Consider the following 23,802-nt stretch of genomic DNA (forward strand, 5'->3'; position numbering starts at 1 on the left):
TCTTTATAGCTGAGTAATATTCCATTGTATAAAAATGCCACAATTTTTTTTATCCAGTCCTCAGTGGATGGACACTTGGGTTGCTTCCACGATTTAGCTATTACAAATTGTGCTGTTATAAACATGGGTGCACATATACCCTTGAACTTAGCTTCTATCGGTAACCAACTTCTGAAAGACACAAGGACTTGAAGCTCTCACTTCTGTGATGGCTGCAGAGTGGAGGGGATTTTGAGACCCGGAGAACGCTCTGATAGCTGCTGGAATTGAAGATTCCCCAAGAATACTGCAAATATGATGTAGCGGGGGTGGGGGGAAATGACAAGCTAAACTATTCTTTCTTGTTTTCTTTTACTGTAAAGTTGTCTTTGTAAATGCTAGTTGTAACAAAGTAGCCTTTCAAAGTATCTGTGCTCCAGGTGTTACCACAGTGGCCAATGGGTTGCAACATTTAATTTCTAAAGTCTACTTCAACAGTTGTTTATCTTGCTTGGAGGCCAGTTGCCCGAGTAATAATTTAAATGGACATACCCATTTTCTGAAAGGATAAATATTTTTTAAGTTTATCATTAGTCTGGAGAGGTTTGAAAACTTATCTCTTTGCTCCTCTCACATAAAAGTGTGTTTTCCAGTATCTATTATTGCAAAATAAGATACCCAGAAACTGTGTGGCTTATGCCTTTGGTTGCTCTCGGTTTTGCGGGTCAGGGAGTTGGGAAGGACAAGGCTGGGTGTCTTGTCTGATCCCTATGGCGTGGGCTGGAGCAGCTGTGGGTGGGAAGATCGCTTTCCAAGATAACTTCTCTGTCATGTGCCTCAGTGTCACTGGCCTCTCTTTTTCCCTATGATGTGTCTTCCAGGGCTTCTCCTTCATGTTGCATGGGCTCCTTCCAGAAAGGTCATCTCAGTGTTATTGCTCTTACAGGGCAGCTGGCTTCCACAAAGCAGGAAGTGGAAGCTGCCAGGCTATTTCAGAGCCACAGCGGGAACTGGCATCGTGTCACCGCCACATTGCAGTACTCAAAGCAGCCACAAGCTCTTCCTAGACTCAAGAGGAAAAGAAACAAATTCCACTTTTGATGAGATGTGAAGGTCACATTGTAGAACAAGAGCTTGTGAGCTGGGAGATACTATTTGCACCATGATAGGAAAATAGAATCTTCCAGAAGATGATAAACAATGGCTCTGGGAAAAAATGTGTAGCTGTGGAGATTGTCAGGTCAAATGGCTCCTTTAGACTTCGGGGAAGAGCTATAGAAGGCTTCCAAGAGGGGTGGGGGAGCCATAGAAGCTAAGAGCTGAAAGATGAATAGGGGTAGTCCAGATCCAAGAGAAAGAAAGAAAATTCCAGGCAAAGGCACAGCAAACCAATCACAAGGAGCAAGCACAATTCAGAGCCTTAAAGTTCTGCATGGTGGGAAGGGATGGGGCGTGCCTGTGTTTGTGTGTGTGTGTGTGTTCAGCAAGGTATTTGTTAAGCAAGCTATTTAGGATGAGGCCAGTTCAAACATATCACAGAACTTTCTATGGAGAGTAATAAAAACGCACTAAAGATTTTAGGCAATTGTTACTCCATTTGCCTACACTCTAGAGAATGGATAGGCCAACGGCAAGCTTGGAGGAGGGAAGAGTGGAGCTGCTATTGGAAAAGATGGACAGAATGGGAAAGACTGGGTGTATTGAGAGATATTAGGAATCAGGATCCACAGTGTTTCAAGGTGAAAGAGCAAGAGGGGAGAGCCTGCGATTATGGCTCAGGCAATTGACTGAATGTTGAGTTTTCTGCTAGGAAATCTTCTTCTAAGGACTGCAAGGTGCTGGACAGTGTTCATACTTCTGGTTTACTTGAAGGCGGTTGCATAAGCAATTATATTGTGTTAAGCAATAATACTTTATTATTCCATGGTACTTTTGTTTATTATTTATTTATTCATTTATTATTATTATTATTTGGTGGTGGTGCTGGGGATTGAACCCAGGGCCTTATGTGTGGAAGGCAAGAACTGTACCACTGAGTCATATTGCCAGCACCTTCTTTGGCACTTTTAATGTTGACATATATTATCTCATTTAGCCTTGCATCACCTAAGTCAGGTGGGGAGTCTGAGCCCCAGTTGTATATAGGGAATCCAAGGAAAAGTCTTTGTTCCTCTACTAATTTATTTTTTTTTTAGAACAAGATCCTATAAACTGAGCCTGAATCAAAAGGACATGCAACCCATTCCCCATTTTTGTACAGTCTGAGTGCCAAGAATGGTTTTTACAGTTTTAAGTGATTGAAATAAAAAGATTGAAAGAATAGCATTTTGTGACAAGCGAAAATTATACAAATTCAAAATTATATGACTCCTATGAATTTGGACTTCAGTGTCCATGATGACAGATTTATTGAAATATAATTGCATCCATTTATTTATGTCTGCTTTCTTGCTGCAAAGGTAAACTGGAGCAGGTCCCCACAGAAAATCTCTGTAACCTGCAAAATCAAAAATATTTACTTTCTGGTCCTTAAAGATGCAGTTTGCCCACCTTGTTTTAGATGCACCACTTTTCTTCCTTACTCCAAAGCGGGCCCCTTCGGGTGTTTACAGCACAAGCGGCACAGCCCTGTCTGCACCTCTAATTCATAAGCCCAGCACTAAACCAGGTCGCCTCACATCGGCCCGACACCTTATCTCCCAGGGCCAAGTCTCCAGTTCCCCGTCATGGTATCCCATCATTGACCCAGCTCATTTGTTTATTTTTGGCACTGGGGATGGAACCCAGGGCCTTCACACTGAGCTACATACATCCCCAGGCTTTTGATTTTTGAGATAAGGTTTTCCTAAGTTGCCCAGGCAGGACTCGAACTTGTGACCTTCCAGCTGTAGCCTTCTAAAGTGCTGGAATTACCAGCATGTGTCACCCAGGTAACAGCCAAGCTCTTGGCCAACTGTCTCCCCACTACAGTCTGTATGCCTTCTCTTTCAGCAGAAACAGAAACGTCTTGGCTCTTGCCTCAGTCTCATCCCCGACTCCACGACAGCAGAAAGACTTACTTGTGCAGGGCACAGCTGTGCAGTGCCCAGGATGCGGTTCATCTAACTCTCACTGCGGCCCTACGAGGTTGGTACTGCCTTATGTTCCTTGCCATCCTCATTTCACCCAGGAGGAATCAGAGGCCCAGAGAGGCTGAACCACCTGCCTAAGGTCACATCAAGTGATGCCTGCAAAGAGTGCAATAAGCATTGGAATCGTGCAACCCGGCTCAGCGGGATGAGCGACAAGTAGACTCCAGTTAGACTGGTTACCGGCAAAGTTGAACTGGGAGGCGATTATAGTCAGACAACCTGCCTGGCCCCTGCACCCTTTTCGGGGCTCAGCGCGCCCCCTAGTGGCCGGGGAGCGCATCTCCTTTACGCAGCGCGGGAGGAGCGACAGGCTGAGGGGGCAGCAGGGCTGATCAGGGAGAGGTGCGGAGCGTGGCCAGAGGATCGGTGCCAAGGGTAAATAGGGTGTCGCCTCTGCCCAATGCCCCTCTTCCCCTCCCCCAAGACGCAGGGACTCCCGCTTCCCTGAGGCCGGGCGCAGAGAAGTGCTGAGTCACGGTGAGGCACCCGCGCCCTCCAAACCGGCTCTCCCCGCGCTCGGAGCCTACTCCCTGCACCCCTGCCGCTGCAGAGGCGCCAGGTGCCACCGCAGCCCTCTTCTAGGCCGCAGCCACCGCAGCGTGAGTGCCCGGGGCCCGCGTCGGGGCGGGCTGGGTGGGTGATGCTGGCGATCAGTTTGCAAGGTCCTGCCTTCCCCCAGCCCGCTGCAGAATCGTAGGGGAGATGGCAAGAGATGCTTAAATTCCGCTGAGGTTTGGTGAAAGTGGTAGGTGGCTTTTACTTCTGCAGCACAGAAGTCTGATAAATACCCGATCAGTTGTTCATATGCTTAGAACTTAGTTGTGGGAGTCTGGAAGGACCCAGAATAGTCTTGCTGGGGGTAAAAATACTTCCTAGCTGCTTGTGTGTGGATGGTGACAGGTCGGTACTACACACTTCTCTGCCGCATGTTCCATTACCCAATAAATTTAAATTGATCATTATCCATTCTGAGAGGATACGTTTTAGGACAGGCCTTGGCTGACTGCAGAGTATTATTGCTAGGTGGATACTCTCTGAATAACAGCAGCTAATATTCTCATAGCACTAGCTGCACCCCTTTGAGGTAGGCACTTTGTACTCCCAGTTACACATGGGGAAACCGAGGCACAGAGGGTCCCAAGTCAGAGGACTGGTTGATATGTGCTGAAGCCGGGATGCAGTCCCTGGACGTTTGGCTCTAGAATCCACTTCTTGCCAAAGCACTTCTGGTTTCAGTAGGAGTCTGTGAAGGCACTGGTTATATTTCCCTTGCGGAAATGATCGGAGGAGTTGGGGTTACTGTCTGCAAGCACTTGAAGTGGACATCAGTCCGTTATATCTGTGTTGTGATAATCCACTGGGGAGAATTTAGACCCTTCGCAGAGGAAGCATTTCTGCATGTGCAACCCTGGGTCCAGGCAGGTCCTGAGGTACGGATGCATTGCCAAAGGCAGCACATCTGTGAGTTGCCTCGCTTTAGAAAATCTCACAAGAAAACTCAAAGATTTCTTGCCTAAAGTGTTGGCCCTGAACTTGTGGGATAGATGGGTCTTGAAAATTCCTTTCAGTGCCAAGATCTTTAGCATGTTCTGGTGACAGTCACAGACTGTGTGGTTTGTTGTGTTCCCTATGTTGTCACACAAACCCTCCCTCCAGTCTGTCACCCTGCCTTATGGGGTGGCACTGGGGAAGGTCCAATGAGGCAAAGCAGACGAAGCCTCATTAGAGGTACTTAGTAAGTGCCCAAGAGAGCTGCTACTGCTAACCCTTGTTCAAGACGCCAGTAGGATTATGTAAGGTAATTGTAAATAGTTAGTGGAGTACGAGGCTCTGGGAGTATGAGTGTACATGTTCACCATCATCATTGTTGTTTTAAGCACTTAATCCAGGCCTGTCCATAACAAGTACCCAATAATTCGAGCTGTTACTATACTGAACAAATCTAACTCTAATATCCTTTATTTTGTGGTCTTCGGATGGCTCTTCCTTATGAGTTCTGTTTTGTTGTTCCTCCAACTGCTCTTCCTCCTCTACAGCTCAGCATCAGAAGACTCTCTTACAGACCTCGACATGGGCTCCTCGAAGAAGGTTACTCTCTCGGTGCTCAGCCGGGAGCAGTCGGAAGGGGTTGGAGCACGGGTCCGCAGAAGCATCGGCAGACCCGAGGTATGCTGGTTGGGCAGTCACTCCTCGTTTGCTCTCAGAAGTGATCAGTAGGATACTGAGGATGATTTGGGAAGAGAGGGCCACAGTGGTCATGAGTTGCCCTCTGGGGTGACATTGGTGCAGATTAAGCTCCATGGTTGGGTCCCATGCAGACTGGTCCCGGCCCAAAGGAGATTTGTGGAATGTGGATACAGGCTCTCGGCAGCAGGTGGCCCTGAGCTCCTGGAAGTCTCTGCTTCTCACTGGACACCCATGCCCTGCTCTGGGCTGACTGGCTACCTGCCTCAGCATGCACTACACCAAACATGTGTCCCCCACAGTCCCCCAGTTTATATGCCTGCTGTTCAAATCACCAGGGAGTAACACCACTTTTCAGTTCCAAATTCCTAAGAGAAAATCTGGTTGGCTTGTGCTTTAGCTACTTTCTTGCCCATGGTGACAAAGTACCTGACATCCCACAATTTAAAGGAGAGGTTTATTTTGGCTCATGTACTGAGTCCATGGTGGGCTGGCTCCAAGGCAAGAATTGGCAGGGCAAAGTGGGGCCTGGTGGAGGAGAGCTGCTCTAGTCATGGTGGCCAGGAAGCAGACTGTGAGGGAGGAGCCAGGCAGGGAGATAACGCTTCTAGGCCACGCCCCCAGTGACTCACTTCTTCTCACCAGATCCCATCTCCCAACAGCATGTCTGCTATAAGCCCCTGTGGTTCAAGAACCTTCCAAAAGCCTGACCTATGAGCACTAGAGGCTCTCGGGGGATATCTAGCTATAAACCGTAACAACATCGCAGGAGTCGGGGATCCCTTCCTGGCCAGTCACACGTCAGGGATTTGGATTCACAGAGAGACTGCTGCCATGCACCTTTGTAGATGCCTTGTGAGGGGCAGGTATTGATGGTGACTCAGAGAATGTGACCGTTGGTTAGGTAGATGTTTATTAAGAGTAGGGAATCTTTTCATTTGAATGGAACTTGGAATGCATGGGGAAAATTTCTTATATGTACAGAAAAGCATCAAATAGAGATCGTGGCCAATGGATATAGTCCCCAGTGCCATACCAAATTCCAATGTTTTTAATAAGAGAAAAAATACGTTAGGCAATGGATTCCAGTTTGAAAAGTAAGGGGTTTGCCAGTTCTCTTAAACCTCACTCAGATATTTTCATACTACTTAGTTGCTAGACCTAAGCTTTATACCACTCGTTACACAAGGGTTACTTTCTCTACTTTTTAATAAAAAGTATATTTGAGGCATGTTCATAGCATTTTAAAAAACTCCTAGTTTCTCTCAATGAGTCTTTCTCTACCTTGTTGATGGATTTGGTTTTTTAAAACCTATTTTTTGATTTGACAAAAAGTGTATAGATTTATGGTGTATAATATACTTTGGTTTATGTATATACTATAGAATGACCAGGGCAAATTAATTAACATGTGCATTATCTCACATAATAATCTTTTAGCACTGTGAGAACCCTTAAAATCTACAGTCTTAGCAATTGTGAGCTGTAGAATACATTGTCATGAGCTAAAGTCGCCATGTTGTGTGGTAGATCTCTCAGTCTTACTCCACATGCCTGACTGAAATTTTGTGCCCATTCCAGCCGCTGGTGCTCACCATTCTTCCCGTGTCTACTTGTTTACATTCCACATAGGAGCAAGATCATGCAGGCTTTGTTTTTCTGTGCCTGGCTTCTTTCCCCGAGCATGATGTTGACTGGCCTAGAAGGTAGGGATGAACCAGCCCAGCTCTCCTTTAGCCCTATAAGGCTTCCTTGGCTGTGCCTTTGCCTGTCTCTTTCCAACATTCACTTCCCAATTACTCACAAATACCTTCTTAGGTCCACCAAATATTGTTGGTCCACCAAATACTTAGGTCCACCAAAGGGATGCAAACAAACAGGTTTATACTAATGGGGAAATGCACAGGGGCAGATGGAGGTGGTGTCATATTCTCCTAGGCTCCACCATGAGCAGAACAAGTGGAAAGAATTCTAAGACTCCAAAGACATCTGTCAGTGAACCATTCTTGTGTGTTGAGGGGAGCTAACACTCTAATTAGTCCATCAGCCAGGAGCATATCCACCGCGGGTTTCTTCATTTTTTTGTCCTGTGAACCCTGTAGGCAGTCTGCTGAAACCTATCAATTCTTCACAAAATGGTGTTATTAAATATGTAAAATGCACAGGATAACCAAGGACAACTTTTATACTACAATATGGCTAAAAGATTGTTAAATAATTGTGTAATCTAGTAACTTTATGTTAAATAACAAGATTTGGTGGCAGTTCTAACATCAGTCTAATTTCAAAGCTGGGAGGAGCATGAAGGATACTTCAATATACTTACTCACAACTGTAATGTGAGGAAAAAATACTCTGCATTCTGTTGGTGTCAGAGTCACAGGTACTGGTAATTTACTGCAGTTCATTAAGTACATTCGCAATTAAATAAAATATTAAATTTTGGTCTGGTAATGGAGATGGTTGTATAACAACGTGCATACTTAATGCTGCAAACTGTATACTTTAAATGATTACAATACTAAATTTTATTTTATGTATATTTTACCACAATAAAGGGTTCAGAAAACTTTCTTCAGAGGATAATAAAATAAAAATGTATTTTTTTTGAAACAGGGTCTCGCTGTGTAGTTCAGGCTGACCTTGAACTCACTGTGTAGCCCACGCTGGCCTCAAACTCACGGTGATCTTCCTGCCTCAGCCTCCTGAGTGCTGGGATTACAAACGTGAGCCACCATGCCCAGCAAGATGTAAAATTTTTTTATAATCCAAGTTTTCAACATCCTTGAATTCTGTCCCATGGTCCTAGATAAGACTCTTGAGCTGAAAATCTAGGCTTTAAGAAATGGTCATATTCTAATTCCGGTCTCCTGTATCCCAGGTCTGCCTCCACCCTAAGGAAAACTACATGGATAGGAATAATTCCTCATCTCCTCAGCTTGGCAATTAAGACAGAGAGTATTTGCTGTGGTTTCCATATCACTGTATATTTTACATCATGGGGATTATGTAACATAAACAATTTTGTGTTTTGGTTTTTTCATTTAACATAGGAGACAAGGTTTTCCCACAAATGAAGGCATTTGTCCAACGTCAGTGAGGTTACTTTTGAAACTCTGCACCAAGGTTTATGTCCCTGAAGAAATACTTCCTAAACTTCAGACCCAAGGCCATTTTAACACATAGAATTTACAACAGTGCTCAGTGTTGGCAGTGACAAATGATATTCTCCCTAACTTTGCAAATGTGGAGATGGAAGAGGAATTTACAGTGCTTTCACTGAACCTTTGTATGATCTACAATAAAGAAGAGATGGGTTGGAAGTGGTTCACACCTTGCAGTACAGTTGTACATGGGCAAGCCAGCCAGACCAGACTTTCAATGGCCGGGTACCTTAGTGTTAGTGCTTGGTTCCTCTGGGCTTCCCACAGGACCAAAACCCCCTACTCAGCTGCACGCACTTGTCACTGCCCCACTCCTCCTTCTCCCAGACACTTCTCAGTGAGTGGAATGCACTTTTGGGCTGCTCTTATTTGTCTTTGATTTAAATGAATAATTTTCAAGTAAAGTAGAGAAAGTAATATCATGACTGTCCATGTTCCTGGCATTGGCAATGATCAGTTCACAAGGCCTCTTGTTTCATCACTATCCTCATCCATTTCTCCCATTAAAGTATTTTGAAGAGAATCCTAGCCATCATTTCATTTATAAATATCAGTCTATCTCTAAAAAATAAGAAAATTTAAAAATAGATGTACAAGTACAGTCGTATTAACACTTAGAAATTAAAATGATTTCTTATGTCATCCAATTGCCCTGACTAATCTTGGTCTTCACTGTTGTAACCCCTATAGACAGTGTTCTCCAGTATCAAGGTCTCCGGATATTGGGTCAAGGTAGATGGTCTGGGCAGCGGTGGCAAACCTGTGGCACGCATGCTGCAGCAGGTTGTTTGTATCATTTGAAAGCTCTAACGGGTTCGCCATCACTGGTCTGGAATCACAGCTCAAGACAGTTCAAAGCCTATCTTGAATCTCTATCTCAGTAGGATCTCTATCTCAGTTGGGATATGTGCTGGCAATTCCTGCTACCTTATCATTTTTACTCTCAGGGCTCAGTTTAGAGGGAAAGTAAGCCGAAGAGGTAGTCTGAGCTAGTGGACTCTACCTTGAAGGGACTGTCTCTTTTACTGCCATATTGTCTTGATATAGGCAGCTTCCACAGGTATTATTGCCTTTATGTCAGTTAGGATTAGGTTCGGCTGTGTGTAACGGAAAGCAACCTCCCAAACCAAGGGACAACATAAGTGTTTGTTTGTCTTCTGTAAAGCCCCAAAACAGGCAGTGCAGAGGGCTTGAAGGCTCTGCTCTTAGCAAAGGTCCATGTTCATGCTGTTTTAAGTCATAATTCTCCCTACATTCCCAGTGCATCACCTAGGTCAATGACGGCTATTGAGGCAATAGCAACCATGTGTCCTCTGGCACAGAAAGGAGGAACAAGAGAAAGACGAAAGGAAACACATTAGCTATCCACCTTCCTTTTGTAAAGAAATTATCCTAAAAGTCCCATCCTATAGCTTCTCCTTATAACCATATTTAATCACAGGATCTCATCTAGCTAAAGAGAGGCTAGAGAATCTAACGCGAGTACCTCCCAGGATGTTTGTGGGATACCTTTTGTACACAGAATGAATTAGTCTAGATTCAACAGAGCATCATAAAAAAACACAGTGTGAGTCCTGTCCCCAAGGAACTGCCATTCTAGTTAGGGACTTCCAATTATTCCTGATTTAAATAATAGACCAGGCTGCTGGAGCTTTATCATGGGCGTGCCACATGCCTGAGGGGTGGTGGCCATCAGTTGGATTGGCCTTCTCAAGAGATCAAAGTAAATAACTTGTGACCTGCTACTCATTTGGCAGCTGAAGGATTTGGACGTGTTTGAAGCAAAGGAAAAAGTAAAAGATCGGTTTAATATGTAGAGAAAGAAAATGTGATTGAGTTGGAGACTTAGTTAAAACATTTTAAGAAATCAAGGATCTCAGTTTAAATCTGATCTTGCATACAGATAACACATGTTTACGTAAAGTATTGCTGAATCTGCTAAATGTTTAGAGAAGATTACGAGCTTTGGCGAGGACTTATTCACGTTCCTGTAAGTAACACTTTAGTACAACAGTCAAATGTAAGACATTCTTGCTATTAGAGGAAGGGTATCTCTTACACATCTCCTATATTCTGCCCAGTTAAACAGTTCATCCCTCTGACTCTTCCCTCAGTTGGCCCCCTGGCTTCTGTAGTCTCTTCCCTGTCTTGCATTTCTTTCTGTGTGTCCATACAGTCCATATGCCATGCATTGGTGGCTAGCGGGATGGAATGTGCAATCAACACGAAGGTGCCGATATGTGTTTGTCCCTTCCCCAAATTCATGTGTTGAGATCCTAACATTAGCGGTGATGAGGCCTTTGGGAGGTAGGTAGGTCATGAGCAAATATTTCATCTTTGTTCTTATGAGGCTGATGTCAAGAAACAATATTTCTTTCCCACATTTTAATACCAAAGAGCCACGGTGTGGAAGAGGAAATGTATTTTAGGGCTCCAAACCTTTTGTTTTGCACCAAGGAAATGATGGCTCAGAGATTTATAGGACCAGTGCAGAGCAACAGATACATTTTTTCTTTCCAATCCTTACAATCTTTCCAAGTACATATTGTCTGTGAGAAGAGAAAAGTGACAGTGAGATATGAGGATCCTCAACCTCTCTTCCTACCAACCCCAGCTGGGGAAAGCATAGGAAAAGTCCTAGGCTTTCACTGAGTTGGAATGGAGTAATAAGTGACAGGACAGATTGCCTAGGTCCAAAGTCTGCATGGTCGGTATTCCCTGGAAAGGGCTGTAGGCTCCACCTTACTGATAGAGGAGAAAAGATAAATCTAGGCTGTGAGAGAAGAAGAGGAGAAAAGACTGTGTTCAGATAATTTAAAGAGATTTAAAAACTTAGAGCGGAAGAAGAAGGAAATTTTGGAGATAAATACACAGAAAGGGGGGTAAGGAGAATTGTAAACATCTCTTTAAGTCTCTTCGGTATTTTTGAGAGGTTTCAATACATATTTGAATTGACTTTCAATTGCATGTTGGACGGGATGACAAACTAGCGAGTGGTGAGTTACAAAGTAGGCCCACTTTGTGTGGCTCATACTCCACATTTTAAAGTAAAGATGGTGGAACTTTGTAGGCTAAAAATCTTGAAGTAAAGCGGTGAATTTACATTTACATGCATATATATATATATATACTTTTGTACTTATCAGCTCAGCTAATTGATTTTTTAAAAGTTTGTTATTTCACGATACCTACTTTTTCATATTGCTAGAAATAAAAGTACAAAAGTACTATACATATATGCACACACACATACACACATATAATGTATATATTTGCATGTATGTTTTTCATAGAAAGTGAAAACAGAAAAATAAAAACAGAAAAAAGAAAGAAATTTGTACTTTTATTTCTAGCAATATGAAAGAGAAGATATCCTGAAATAACAAACTATAAAAAGATCAATTAGCTTAGCTGATAAGAAGTTAGAGATCTCTTAGAATCTAAAAATATTGAACAAAGAAAAAGAAATGGAAAATCTAAATAGTTTCATTGCCATAAGACTAATTGATTCCATCTTTTAAAAGTCTTTCTCAAAGACAACAGGTCCAGATGATTTTACAGATAATACTTGCCAAATATTTAAGGTTTAGAAAATTGCAGTAATAAATTCTGCAGGGAATGAAACTGGAAGACGTGGTCCTCAGTCACTTTCTGAAGGTGAAATAGCTATGCTGCCAGGGCCAGGTGATGCCAACAGTGAAAAGATAATTATACCACATTTATAAATATTTTCCAGGAATTACAAATAAAATATTATCCAACTAAATAAACGGAGGTATTTCATGACCAAGTTTGGACCATCTGAAGAGAGCAAATTTGGTTCAATGTTAGAAAATCTTTGCATGTAATTTACTAACATGACGAGTTTAAAGGAAGGTGGGCGTGGTAGTGCAGGCCTGTAATCCCAGCACTCTGAGAGGCTGAGCTAGGAGGATTGCAAACTTGAGCCCAACCTTTGCAATTTACTAATTTAGTGAGGACTTGGCTCCAATATATGTATTTACATATATTATTTATATACCACATATTTATATATTGTTTATATATGACATATATGATATATTATATATTTAAATTATTTAAATACCATACATAAATTATATATATAATATATATTTTTAAGACATAATGGGTTCAGTCCCCAGTATCACACATGAAAAAGTTCAAAAAGAGAAACTATATAAATATTGCACTTGATGCAGAAAAAGTCCTTGTGATTGGCTGATGCTTTCCCGTCCATTTTTACTGCATTACCCATGACTCCCATGGACAGGATTGTGGTGCTGTCCTCCTGACTTTGGGCTTGACCGTGCTTGTCCTTCATATTGGCCACTGTTCTAGCCTGAGTCCATGAATGAGAAGATACATAGAGGCTAGTAGAGGCCAGCAAAACAGAAGAATTGCAGCTGTCACAGCTGTAATCTAATACAAGCAAAAAAATTGTGTGAACTGTTATGGAAAAGCTTCTTTTAGGAGGGGATCGATTGAGACAGGGTCTTATTATGTAGTCCAGATTGGCCTTTAACTCTCTATGTAGCCCAGGCTGGTCTTGAACTGGGTCTCCTTGTGCCTCAGCCTCCCTAGTGCTCATAGTACAAGCACAAGCCACCAGTCCCAGCTGGGGGAAAAGCTTGTTAATAAATACACTGGTGATATGAGTATCTTATAAAGAAAACCCCAAAGAAGCTACAGCTGAAGTATTAAAATGAATGAGAGCCTAGCAGCGTTCAAAATCGCCTTTCTATTTGTATTTTTAATCCCCAGGAGCAAACTGTTCAGAATACAATTTAAAATGCTGTTTATAATAATATTAAATATGTTAGCTAGAAAAAGGTAAAAACATATATGCAAAACCTCTATGAAGAAAATTATATGTCCTTATTGAGGGACACTTTAAAAGTTTTTTTTTTTCATAAAAGGAGACAATTGTATTTATAAACAGGAAAACTCAATATTATATAAATGTCGATTCTTCCCAAATTGATCCAGGGGTTCTAATCAATTCCAATAAACAGTCCATCATCTTTAGTCATAGGATTTGATAAATTTTCTAAAATTTCTTTTGTTTAACAAATGGTCAAGAATAACCAAGGTAAGCCGGGTGTGGTAGTGCATGCCTGTAATCCCAGCACTCGGGAGGCTGAGGCAGGAGGATTGTTGCGAGTTCGAGATTAGCCTGGGTTATAAAGTGAGCTCAAGGCCAGCCTGAACTGCATAGTGAGACCCTTTCTCAAAAACGACAAAAAAAAAAAAAAAAAAAAAGGAATAACCAAGGTAATCATGAAGCTATGCTGAGGACAGCGTATCTATTTGTACTTCTCTTTTGAGCTTGAGGCTTGTGTCCTGTGACCTAGCCTTTGTACAATGTAATGTACACAGATATTAGTATTTCCATTTATATACATAACATTTATGTAGAAATTTCAAATTTAGTATGACATAAAATTAAATTACCATGGTTATTTCAAGGCTACTACTTCTCACCCCCCACTTTTTATTTTTTATTAGTCTATGTTTGCAGTACGTAATGATCACATTCTTGGTGTGGAGTTGGTCCATGTACAAAACACACCTCAATTCTTTTTCCACCCATTTCCCTCCCTTCCCTACATCTCTTGATTCCCCTTCCCATTGGAAAAAATCAAGTCCCTACTTCTTATTATCTGTCTTTTATTTTGCTTCTTCTATATTCCTTCAGCTGCTGGGTGGCCCTACCATCTTCCCAGGCGTCACAGCTAGAAGTTTGGGGGTCATCGAGTGCTCATTCTTTTTCCCGCATATGTATCTACCCAGGCACTCACCCACTCCCCATTACTACTGCCATTGCCGTAGTTGCTGTTTGAAAAATTAATTTAATTGGCACAGTTCAGATACACATAATGATCACATTCATTATAGGGAATTTGCACCTGTACATGACATATCTTCATTCTTCTTATCAGACTATTGAAATGAATTTGTAAATATGCTTCTCCTGCCTTACCAAATTATCTTTCATAGAATGGTCTTTTGTTTTGTTTTTATTTTTTGCTTTTATTAATACATGTTTGCAACACATAATGATTACATTCCTCACGGGAAGGTGGTCCATGCACATGACACTTAATCTTAATTCTTTCTTCATCTCCTTCCCCTCCCTCCCTCCCCTATCCTCCCATCTCTTGGTATCCTTCTATTTGCATAGAGTGATCTTCCAAAATCTGATTATTTCAACCCCTGATTAAAACCCATCACCTTCAGGATAAGATACAAATGTCTAAGATTTGCCCTCTGTCCCTCTGCCCGTCTTTCATCACAATTCCAGGCGCCTCTTTTCCCCCAGTAGAGTAGTTCCCTTGCACTTCTTCAAGCCTGCAACGCTGTCTTGCTGCTGTTCTCCCTGAAATACCCCTTCCTTTTCCTTTTCTTCCCTACGTGTACTTGAAGACCCAGCTCAAATGCCACCTCCCTAGGAGCACCTCCCAGGATCCCACCCATTCTCATATGTGTAATGTTGTCCTCCTCCTGACACTTAGGCTCACACTGCAAGAATCAATTTTCTGGTCTGTTCCGCCATGCTACTATGAATCCATTCAGGGTACAGACTGATCGTGTTTGTATTTGATTATTTATATCTTAGATGATCATGGAATGTTTGTCCACTCTAGGCTCTTCTCATATAATGTCAACTCTAATATAAACAGTGAATCTTCATATGTGCACATATAAGGGGTTCTTTCTTAAAGCAATTTTCATTGCAAAACTTTCCTCACTGATTATGGAGTTTTCAATGAGTTTTTCTAGATTTGTTCATGAATATAGCCCTCTAGCGTGGCTCACAAGGCATGTCTAACAGCTGAATGTTATTTTTATTTTAGTTAAAAAATCTGGATCCATTTTTACTGTTTGATGAATTCAAAGGAGGTAGACCAGGAGGATTTCCTGATCATCCACATCGAGGTTTTGAAACAGTAAGTGTAATAATTTGAAGTGTATATTTTAAAACTTGTATTTTTTTTTGAGACAGAGTCTCACCATGTAGTTCAGACTAGCCTTGAATGCACTGTGTAGCCCAGGCTAACCTCAAACTTCAGCGACCCTCCTGCCTCAGGCTCCCAAGGGCTGGGATTAGAAGCCTGTGCCACCACGCTTAGGAAAACTTGATTCTTAACTCTAATACAAAATTCAATTTTAGAAGCAATGAATAAATAATAGGCTGAAATTAATATGTTCATTTCTAGCTACAGACTGTCTGCTATAGAATTGTAATACCGGTTTTACCTGAAGTACACTCAAATTTAAATATTTACTCTTTTTAATAGTCTTTGAATTTCTGCCACTGGAGACATTCCAATTTGAGCAGTTAATAAAGAGAGGAATTGGCTTCTTAAAATATTTTTATAATTAAAATAATTTACTAGGGATCAAAGAAACAAATATTTTATATAGAAAATTGTTTCTCTGCAAGAATATTCAGAAATGTTTAAGCCTGTGTAATAGTATAAACCTCAAAAGACAATCCAAGAACTCAACAAATATTTATGGTAAATTCCAAGAAATTATAGAGTCAAGGGACAAAAATACAATAGAACCTAAACATGAGAATTTTTAAATACATACTTATGCATTTACAAGTTTAATTGCCAAATGTGGAGATTCTGCTAAATACTTAATGTTTAGTTTTAGTTAAATATGGAAATAAAATGTGTCATATAAGATTGTGGCACTTTCAGTGATTCTCTTCTCCACAGTTACTTCCTGTTATAACGTTTAACCATTTGTTCCATGAGAACAGCCTGTATTCTCAGTAAACAGTCCAGGCCTGTTAAAGGCTTAGTGTGTTTGTAAAGCCAATAGTGGGTGGGTAAATATTTACTGAAGGTGGGCGAGACACAGGCATTGGTGTAGGGTGACCTTTCGTACTGGATGTGTGTTGTGTGTCGAGAGTGTTGGAAGGAGTGAGGGTGTGAGATTAAAGAAGGAAGCGTGATCCCTGCTTGTCTTTGTATGTAGTCTAGTCAAGGAGGGGAGCCATGGACGGGGAAAGGGTTAACCACCACAGCGTGAAGGTCGAATAAACCAAGAAGTTTCTAGAAACAGGATTAGGGTGGCTGGACCTGTCTTCCTTTTCCGTTTAGCCATTTGTCTTCCAGTTAACACATCGGCAGACACTCTACCTTCCCTACACCTGAGCTGGTTCCCTCATGACTCACAGAACATGTCTTTCCATGGCTCCAGGTTACCATCTTTCTCATTCTTGAAGATTCTTTCAAATATCATTATCTCTGTCAACTTTTCCAGACAGTCCCAAAAGGATACTTTCTCTCACCTTTGATCCCCATAGCATAATTTTTTTTACCAGTTGCATGTATGTTGTACCATTATGGTGGCCTTCATCATATTCTCTCTGGGTTGTATTAGAGTTGGGAATTGTCTCAGCCTCCCTTCCTGTCACCCATGGGGACTGTCTGTAAATTGAATAATGAACAGAGGTGGTTATTGCTGAAGACACTGAATATATTCAATAAACTGAAGGATGAATCCTATTGCTTGCACTTCCATTATGGAAAGTGCCTTCTGGGCGGGGTGCTTTTATAAATCGTGAGGTGCTCGACTTTAAACAGTGCTCTGACGAAGTTCAGCTGCAAAATATTGATGTTTGGCCCTTTCTTTTTGATTAAGGACTTTCCTTGAACCTTAGCTGTGATTACAGTTGATCCTTATTATTTGCGGGTTCTGTATTTATGAATTCATCTACTTTGAAAACTTGCTGGTAACTCCCAAATCAGTACCGTGGAGTTTTCCTGGTAACTCGTGGACATTTGCAGAGTGGAAGAAAATTTTAATTGTCCAATTTTTGTGATCCCCGTTGGAACAAGCGATGCTCTGCTTTATTGCTTTGGCTATCATAACATAACCAACTGTCCTTTCACAGTTTTAGTGCCACATTTCTTACATTTGTGTGTTTGTTTTGTTGACAATTTCATGATTTCAAAGGACTCCCAAGCATAGTACAGTAGTGCCATCTAGTATTTCTAAGCCCAATAGGGCTGTTAATGTGCCTTTTCTCACAGAGAAAATATGTATATTCAGTAAACTTTGTTCAGGTGTAAGTTGCAGGGCTTTTTAATTTGGTTCTCTTTCAGGCTGAGTTCACTGTTAATTAATCAAAAGTATGTATTACGTAAGGTGTCACTGAACAGAAATACACAGAAGACAGGTTGACAAAAATATGATTAGAGGTTTGAAGGAACCTTATGCTGTATTTCTCCTTCCTTCCTTCCTTCCTTCCTTCCTTCCTTCCTTCCTTCCTTCCTTCCTTCCTTCCTTCCTCTCTTTCATTTTGGTTTCTCCTTTCTTTTTCTTTCTTTTCTATTTCTTTCTCTATCCTCTTTTTCTTTCCCTTCTTTCTACTTGCCTTTTTCTTTTTCCCTCCCTCCCTCCCTTCTTGCCTGCCTGCCTCTTGCACACTAAGCCTAGGGCTCTACCACTGAGCTATAGCCCAGCCTTTGGGTCCCATATTCCTCTGGGAGCAGCGGTTCCATATTCACTAATTCAGTGATCACAGCACTACTCTGTAGAACGTAACTACCTTGAATCATGAGAAATGACTGTATCCACTTTCCCTAGGAGTGTAAATCAGCCAGGGGCTCAACTGTGTCTTAATGTGAACTTCAAAACCTCAGTTTAAAGCCAAGTCCACCTGTATGCTCTCATCACCTCTTCTCCAGAGCATTATCTAATTACACTAGTGTAAAGGACAAATTAGTATCACTTCTTAGGTTACCATCCACAAGCAGCTTTACTTATACTTCGCTGTATTTTCTTCCTGTACTTTTTTTTTTCTGGTATCGTGTTATATATGTCTTCTTAACCTAATATTATACTGCTAGCATTTTCTCATTATTCTTCAAAAATTAATTTATAATGACCTCATTAAGCACCTGTCATGATGATTATAACAATCGACATTACCACAGCGATGTATGAAGGTACCTGTTTCCCTCAACATCGCCAACACAGTATATTTACTTGCATTTTAAATTTTTACCATTTTGAAAAGTGAGAAAGAATGCCTCATGGTAGTTTTAATTTATGTTTCTCTTATCCGGGTGTGGTTGATTTTCTTTTCGTTTTAAAAGATTTGTTCATCATAGATATATTTTTGGCTTATTTTTTTCTATTATGCTATGTTTTCAATAGTGTGTGAACGCACTATAAGTACATCTTTTTCAAGCTACACTCCAGTTGGACAGGGCTGGTTCTTATTGCTGCCATTCTTACTGCTTGAAAGGAATTTTTTATATGTTAAGTAAGTTGGACCCTTTTTAGCGATAGGAGATGCCACAGTGAGAAGAAATATTAAAGCTGGGCATAGTGGTGCATGCCCATAATTCTAGCACCTTTGGGAGGCTTAGCCAGGGGAATCTCAAGTCCAAGCCCACCCTGGGCAATTTAGGGACTTAGCAAGATGCTGCCTTCGAAAAAAGAGGCTATGGGTACAGCTTTGTGTGAAGGCCTTGGGTTCAATCCCCAGCACTGCAAAAATTTTTTTTCATACTTCTAAACACACATAGACACAAAACAATAGATCCAATATGCTTCTTGCATTAGCATGAGTTTCTTATGCCCACAGGCTTCACTGCATATTTCCATAACAGGGGTGTTATCAGAATCAGTGATTCTGGAAATAGTGCTGTTCTGGAGTTCATGTTTTTTTTCTAAATAAACATGAAATTATGCTGTACTAACACTTTAGTATAAATTATAACTAAATTTTAAAACGTGCTTAATTTACAAAATCTTATAGTGCTATGTGATCAAAGAAATGTGGAGAGTATTATTCTACAGGATTCTTATTATTGCAGTGTGTGGCTCATGAACCAGCAGCATCTACTGGAATGTTCACCTTTCACCCCAGAACTACTGAACCAGAATCTGCATTCCAATATCATTGACTAGTGATTAACATGTGCAGTAAAATCTGAGAAATATTGGTCTAAATGACTTTCCGAATCAGAAATACTAGGTTTCCATGGGTAAGAACCAGAGTCTCATTTTACTGAGTTAATGTCGGATATTGTTAAACTCTTAGGTTTGGATAGCTCTGTATTCTCTGTCAGAAACTTGCCTGCCAATAGCAGAAGGTATACCTGCAGCTGGTAGTTGCAAGACAAAGGGAAGAGACATGCTTTCAGGATGTCCTTCCCAGAGTTTAGACTCTGGGAAGGACTGTTTTCAAAAGGCCTGAACAGTAAGTTATGGGTAGGATAATTTTGCAGTTGCCCTACACCCAGTCAGGCCTGATATACTTTATTTAGAGCAGTTAAAATGACCAGAAACAATCTGAAAAATGGGCAAGCCCCGCCAAAGTTTAGTTTAGTTCCAAAAAGGGTGCTGATAGTTCACACACTGCTGGTGAAAAAACCTTTGCCTACGCTGGGGAGAAGCATATTTTGTGCTCTTAAGAAAATCACCTTTAAATTATGACCTTGAGCCTTTCAGGATTTCACACCAAAAGTCTTCATGTCCTCAGGTGCCCCTCAGTCCTGGGTAAACTGAAATGGTCGGTCACTCCTGCTTTATGAAAGAGCTGTGTGGAGTAAACCATCATACCTACATCACGGGGACAGTTTAGGATGGCCTTGTCCATTACGTGTGTAGGCTGAGTGAGAAGTGATTTTTTAAAAATTTTCACTACAAGCCTCAGCAGGTTCTTTGATTTTCCTTAGGAAAACAAAACCACCCTATGTCCAAGGGTGTGCCCTTCATAAAAGCCATACTCATAATTCCTGGTGGGTAGCCAGCAGCATTTGCAGGCAAAGCCTGAACTATATCCTGCAGAGGAAAAGAAGGCCCTAGTGATTCACGCTTAAAATTTACTACCATATTCAGACCGCCTGTCGCCCACACTACCTGTTTCTACTAGTTCGATCTGGGCCATTTTTAAAAGCAAACCATGCCAAGAGAGCTGAATTGAGGCTGAAAGAATAGCTTGATTAAATTCAATGTCCATTTTTTGCAAAGAAGAAAGCATTCTAGGAAAACCAGGAAATGACACTTCACCAGTATCATAAAGACTGTATTGTTCAATGAACATCTTAGGTCATATTTAACACTGAGATGTCAGCCGTATTCCTATTATTGTGAGAAAGAAGGCAGGGCTGGCCATAGCACTGTCACAATTTAACATAGTCCTGGAAGCTTTGGAGATACTAATGAATAAATATATATATAAATTTGAATGAGGTTTTGGTGATATGACTGGAAGAGGGAGGAAGGAGGTCGCAGGACTGGTCCTGAAATTGTTGCCTCAATGAAGCACATGGATTTTAGCACATATATTGATTTCATATGATCTGGGGATGAAACTAACAGATCACAGGAAATAAACTAAAACTACTCCCATGTCTAAGACACCCCTATGCTCCGTGAAGCTAAGAATGTCAACTGAAGCCTTAAATACATGGCTGGATATAAAATAACTATGTAAAAGTCAACTGCTAATTTCTGCATAAGAGCAATAATCAGATGTAATAGGGGAGGTATCCTACTTATGATGGCAGTAAGAACATGTCATTTCAGACACAGAAGTTATTCCTCTTTAATCCAGTAATCCTTCTTCTGTGAATCTGTTTCCTGAAAATCAGCTCAAAGAATGAACAAAGGTTTATCATGCAAATGTTTATGCCAGTACCGTTTTTTTAAGAGGAACAAAATATTGAAAGTAATAGAGGAATGATTACATATCTGGAAATTACATATACAGAAATTATTATATATCTGTAAAATTAAATATTATGCAGTATTATTTATAAAGACATGTTGCAAAAAGTTGAACTATTAGTCATGGGTTGTGTAAATTGGGTTTTTTAAAATCTTGGCAACTATTGGTATTTTGGATGAGTAATGCTTTGCCCTGCGGAGAAAGCTGTTCTGTGCATTGTAGGATGTTTAACAGTGTCACTGGCCTAAACCCACTAGAGGTGAATGACATCTACCTCCAGTTATCACAATAAAAATGTTTCCAAACATGCTTAACTGTCTTGAGGGTGGGAAGGGATAGGGGCAAAATCACCTGTGGTTGAGAACCAGTAGTTTAAATACAGCGTCCGTACAATGGTTTACTGCACAGCCCTTAAGCAAAATTACTCAGAGTAGTGTGTCCTAATATAGAACAATCTCCTTGACACAAATTGTGGTCAAACAGTGTGGTACGTATTTAAATAAGAAAATTAACACAGTGTAAGACAGATTGCCATTAATCACCCTCAAGAGGCTCCTTCATTTTTTGAACACACTTATCATTTTTGCAACTTTCTAAAACAGTTCTGAACGTCCTCTTTCTTGAGTTCTCTTTAGTTGTGTCATTGTAGCTACCTTGACATCCAGAATCCATTCAAAACATTTAGCTTTCATCATCATTGTGACTTTGGGGAAGAGCCAGAAAGCTCATAATGCCACATAGTCTGAATAAAGTGGACAAGGATACACTGTCACGGTTTTGCAACCTGAGCCTGCCTTTCCCTCGCGTAGCACTTGGCAGCAGCAGTCACTGTATTTTTAAAATCACACCTTGTAAAGACACTCATGAAAGAGGACTTCCAGAACTGCTTCAGAAAGTGGCAAGAACAATGGGAAAAGTGCTCAAAGTAAAAGGGAGGATTTTGAGGGGGAATAATGACAATGTATCTTTACTATAATAAACTTTAAAAAATTTAAATATTCACTCTATATTTTGCTTGTCCCTTGTATTTGGAAAGTGATGGAGGTTGATTACAGAATTGTCATGTAGTGTAAGGTTTGTATAAAAAGCAAAAAGTTTATTTTCAAAAAGTGGTTTTTTGATCAGTGTTATTGTGGAGAAAGTGGACTATTTTAATGAATGATTGCTTCCACAGACTACCTTCATGCAAAGAAAATAACATTACACAACACTTGATACAGTAACCCAAGAAGATGGTGCTTAAAGAGAAATGAGGGCATCATAACAGATACAACAGGTTCTTGGGTATATGTGGATTATCTCTGAAAGGACACTTAAGAAACAGATATCATTACTTCCACGGAAAGTTACTGGGTGACAAAGGAGAGGGAATAGGCAACATTGCTAATATATTTCCTCCTGTGTGGGTCTGCCCTTTCTGGATAAAATGGTTCTGGTTTGTGTTCTATTCCAGCTAACCAGAAAAGCTAATAATGTATGCCATTGTGTGATATGGAGGATGATTTAGGGGGAGCTACTTCTAGGAAGGATAGGTGAAGCAATAGGTGTTCCACCAAGCTTAAAAGAGTGCCTCAAATGGAAAGGATAACTTTCCTTTCCTTAACCTATTCCCTAGTCAAAGGAAATCAAAATTGTGAGCCAGGCATGGTGGTGCACATCTGTAATCCCAGCACTCTGGGAGGCTGAGGCAAGAGGACTGAAAGTGCAAGCCCAGCCTGGGTAATTCAGTGCCTTAGTGAGACTCTGTCTCAGAATTGAAAATGAATAAATGAAAAGGCTGGGGGTATAACTCAGTGAGAAGACCCTGGGCTCAGTATGAATAAATAAATTTTGTGTCTGTGTGCATGCAGGTGTGTGTCTGTGCCTGCACATGAGTTTAAAAGTGGACGTAGAGGACTTTCCGTTGAATGAAAATTAGAAAATCATTGAGGAATAACAGTTGAAGAAGCTTCACATTCACAGAGAGTAGCTGTGAGTTCAAACAGAGGGCCTGGAAGATTTCAGGGAAAATTTGGCCATTGAGTAAGGCCTTAAGGAGAAGGTGACATTGGACTGTTTGGACAGTGGAGGCAGAGTGGAGGGCACTGTGAATGGACAGAGTAGATAGTGAGTAGTCCAGTTGGGCTTAAAGCTGTGTATGTAAGGGCAGAGTGGGTGTCGAGGGATGAGAGGGAATCAAAGCTTTATGCTCGGCCTTTAGTGAGGACGGCATTCAAGGCGAAGGCCAATCTCTAGCTGTAAATGAATGGTTAATATTTTACATCCTGGAACTTTCAAGTTAACACAGTTGTGTTGTATAAGCATCTTTAACCTGAATGTTCAGTTTTTTGTAGAGTACTGTCTATGTCAGTGGTTCTCATCTGGGGTAATTTTGCCCACCCAGATCACTTGGCAATTTCTGTAGGCATTTCTACGGTCTCAACTAGGGATGCTACTGCCATCTAGTGGGTAAAGGCCAGGTATGCTACTAAACAGCCTATCGTGCACAGTCCAGCACTTAGAGCAAGAATTAAAACCGGCTCTGTGTCAACATTCACAGATCATGGGGCTGGGGATTTAGCTCAGCGGCAAAAGCGCCTGCCTGGCAAGCGCAAGGTCGTGAGTTCGGTTCCCGGTACCGGAGAAAAACCAAAAAAAA

At 41.1% G+C, this 23,802-nt stretch overlaps 1 protein-coding gene across 4 annotated transcripts in view; it reads left to right on the plus strand.

Annotated features, from left to right (window-relative positions):
• Positions 1 to 3,390: 3,390 nt before the first annotated feature.
• The window catches only part of Pir (pirin (iron-binding nuclear protein)), a 114,995-nt gene continuing 94,583 nt past the window's right edge, over positions 3,391 to 23,802 (plus strand). For 2 of the 4 annotated variants that reach the window (XM_013507011.1, XM_013507012.1), the window contains exons 1-3: positions 3,391 to 3,709; positions 5,147 to 5,276; positions 15,316 to 15,408. In XM_013507011.1, coding sequence (XP_013362465.1) covers positions 5,181 to 5,276; positions 15,316 to 15,408 — 189 coding nt within the window. In that variant the 5' untranslated portion in view covers positions 3,391 to 3,709; positions 5,147 to 5,180. The remainder of the gene's footprint in view (positions 3,710 to 5,146; positions 5,277 to 15,315; positions 15,409 to 23,802) is intronic. The other 2 variants (XM_005409167.1, XM_013507013.1) reach the window with 2 other exon arrangements.

This window comes from Chinchilla lanigera, unplaced genomic scaffold (assembly GCF_000276665.1).
Source record: "Chinchilla lanigera isolate Chin_1 unplaced genomic scaffold, ChiLan1.0 scaffold00118, whole genome shotgun sequence".
Classification (NCBI taxonomy): Eukaryota; Metazoa; Chordata; class Mammalia; order Rodentia; family Chinchillidae; genus Chinchilla; species Chinchilla lanigera.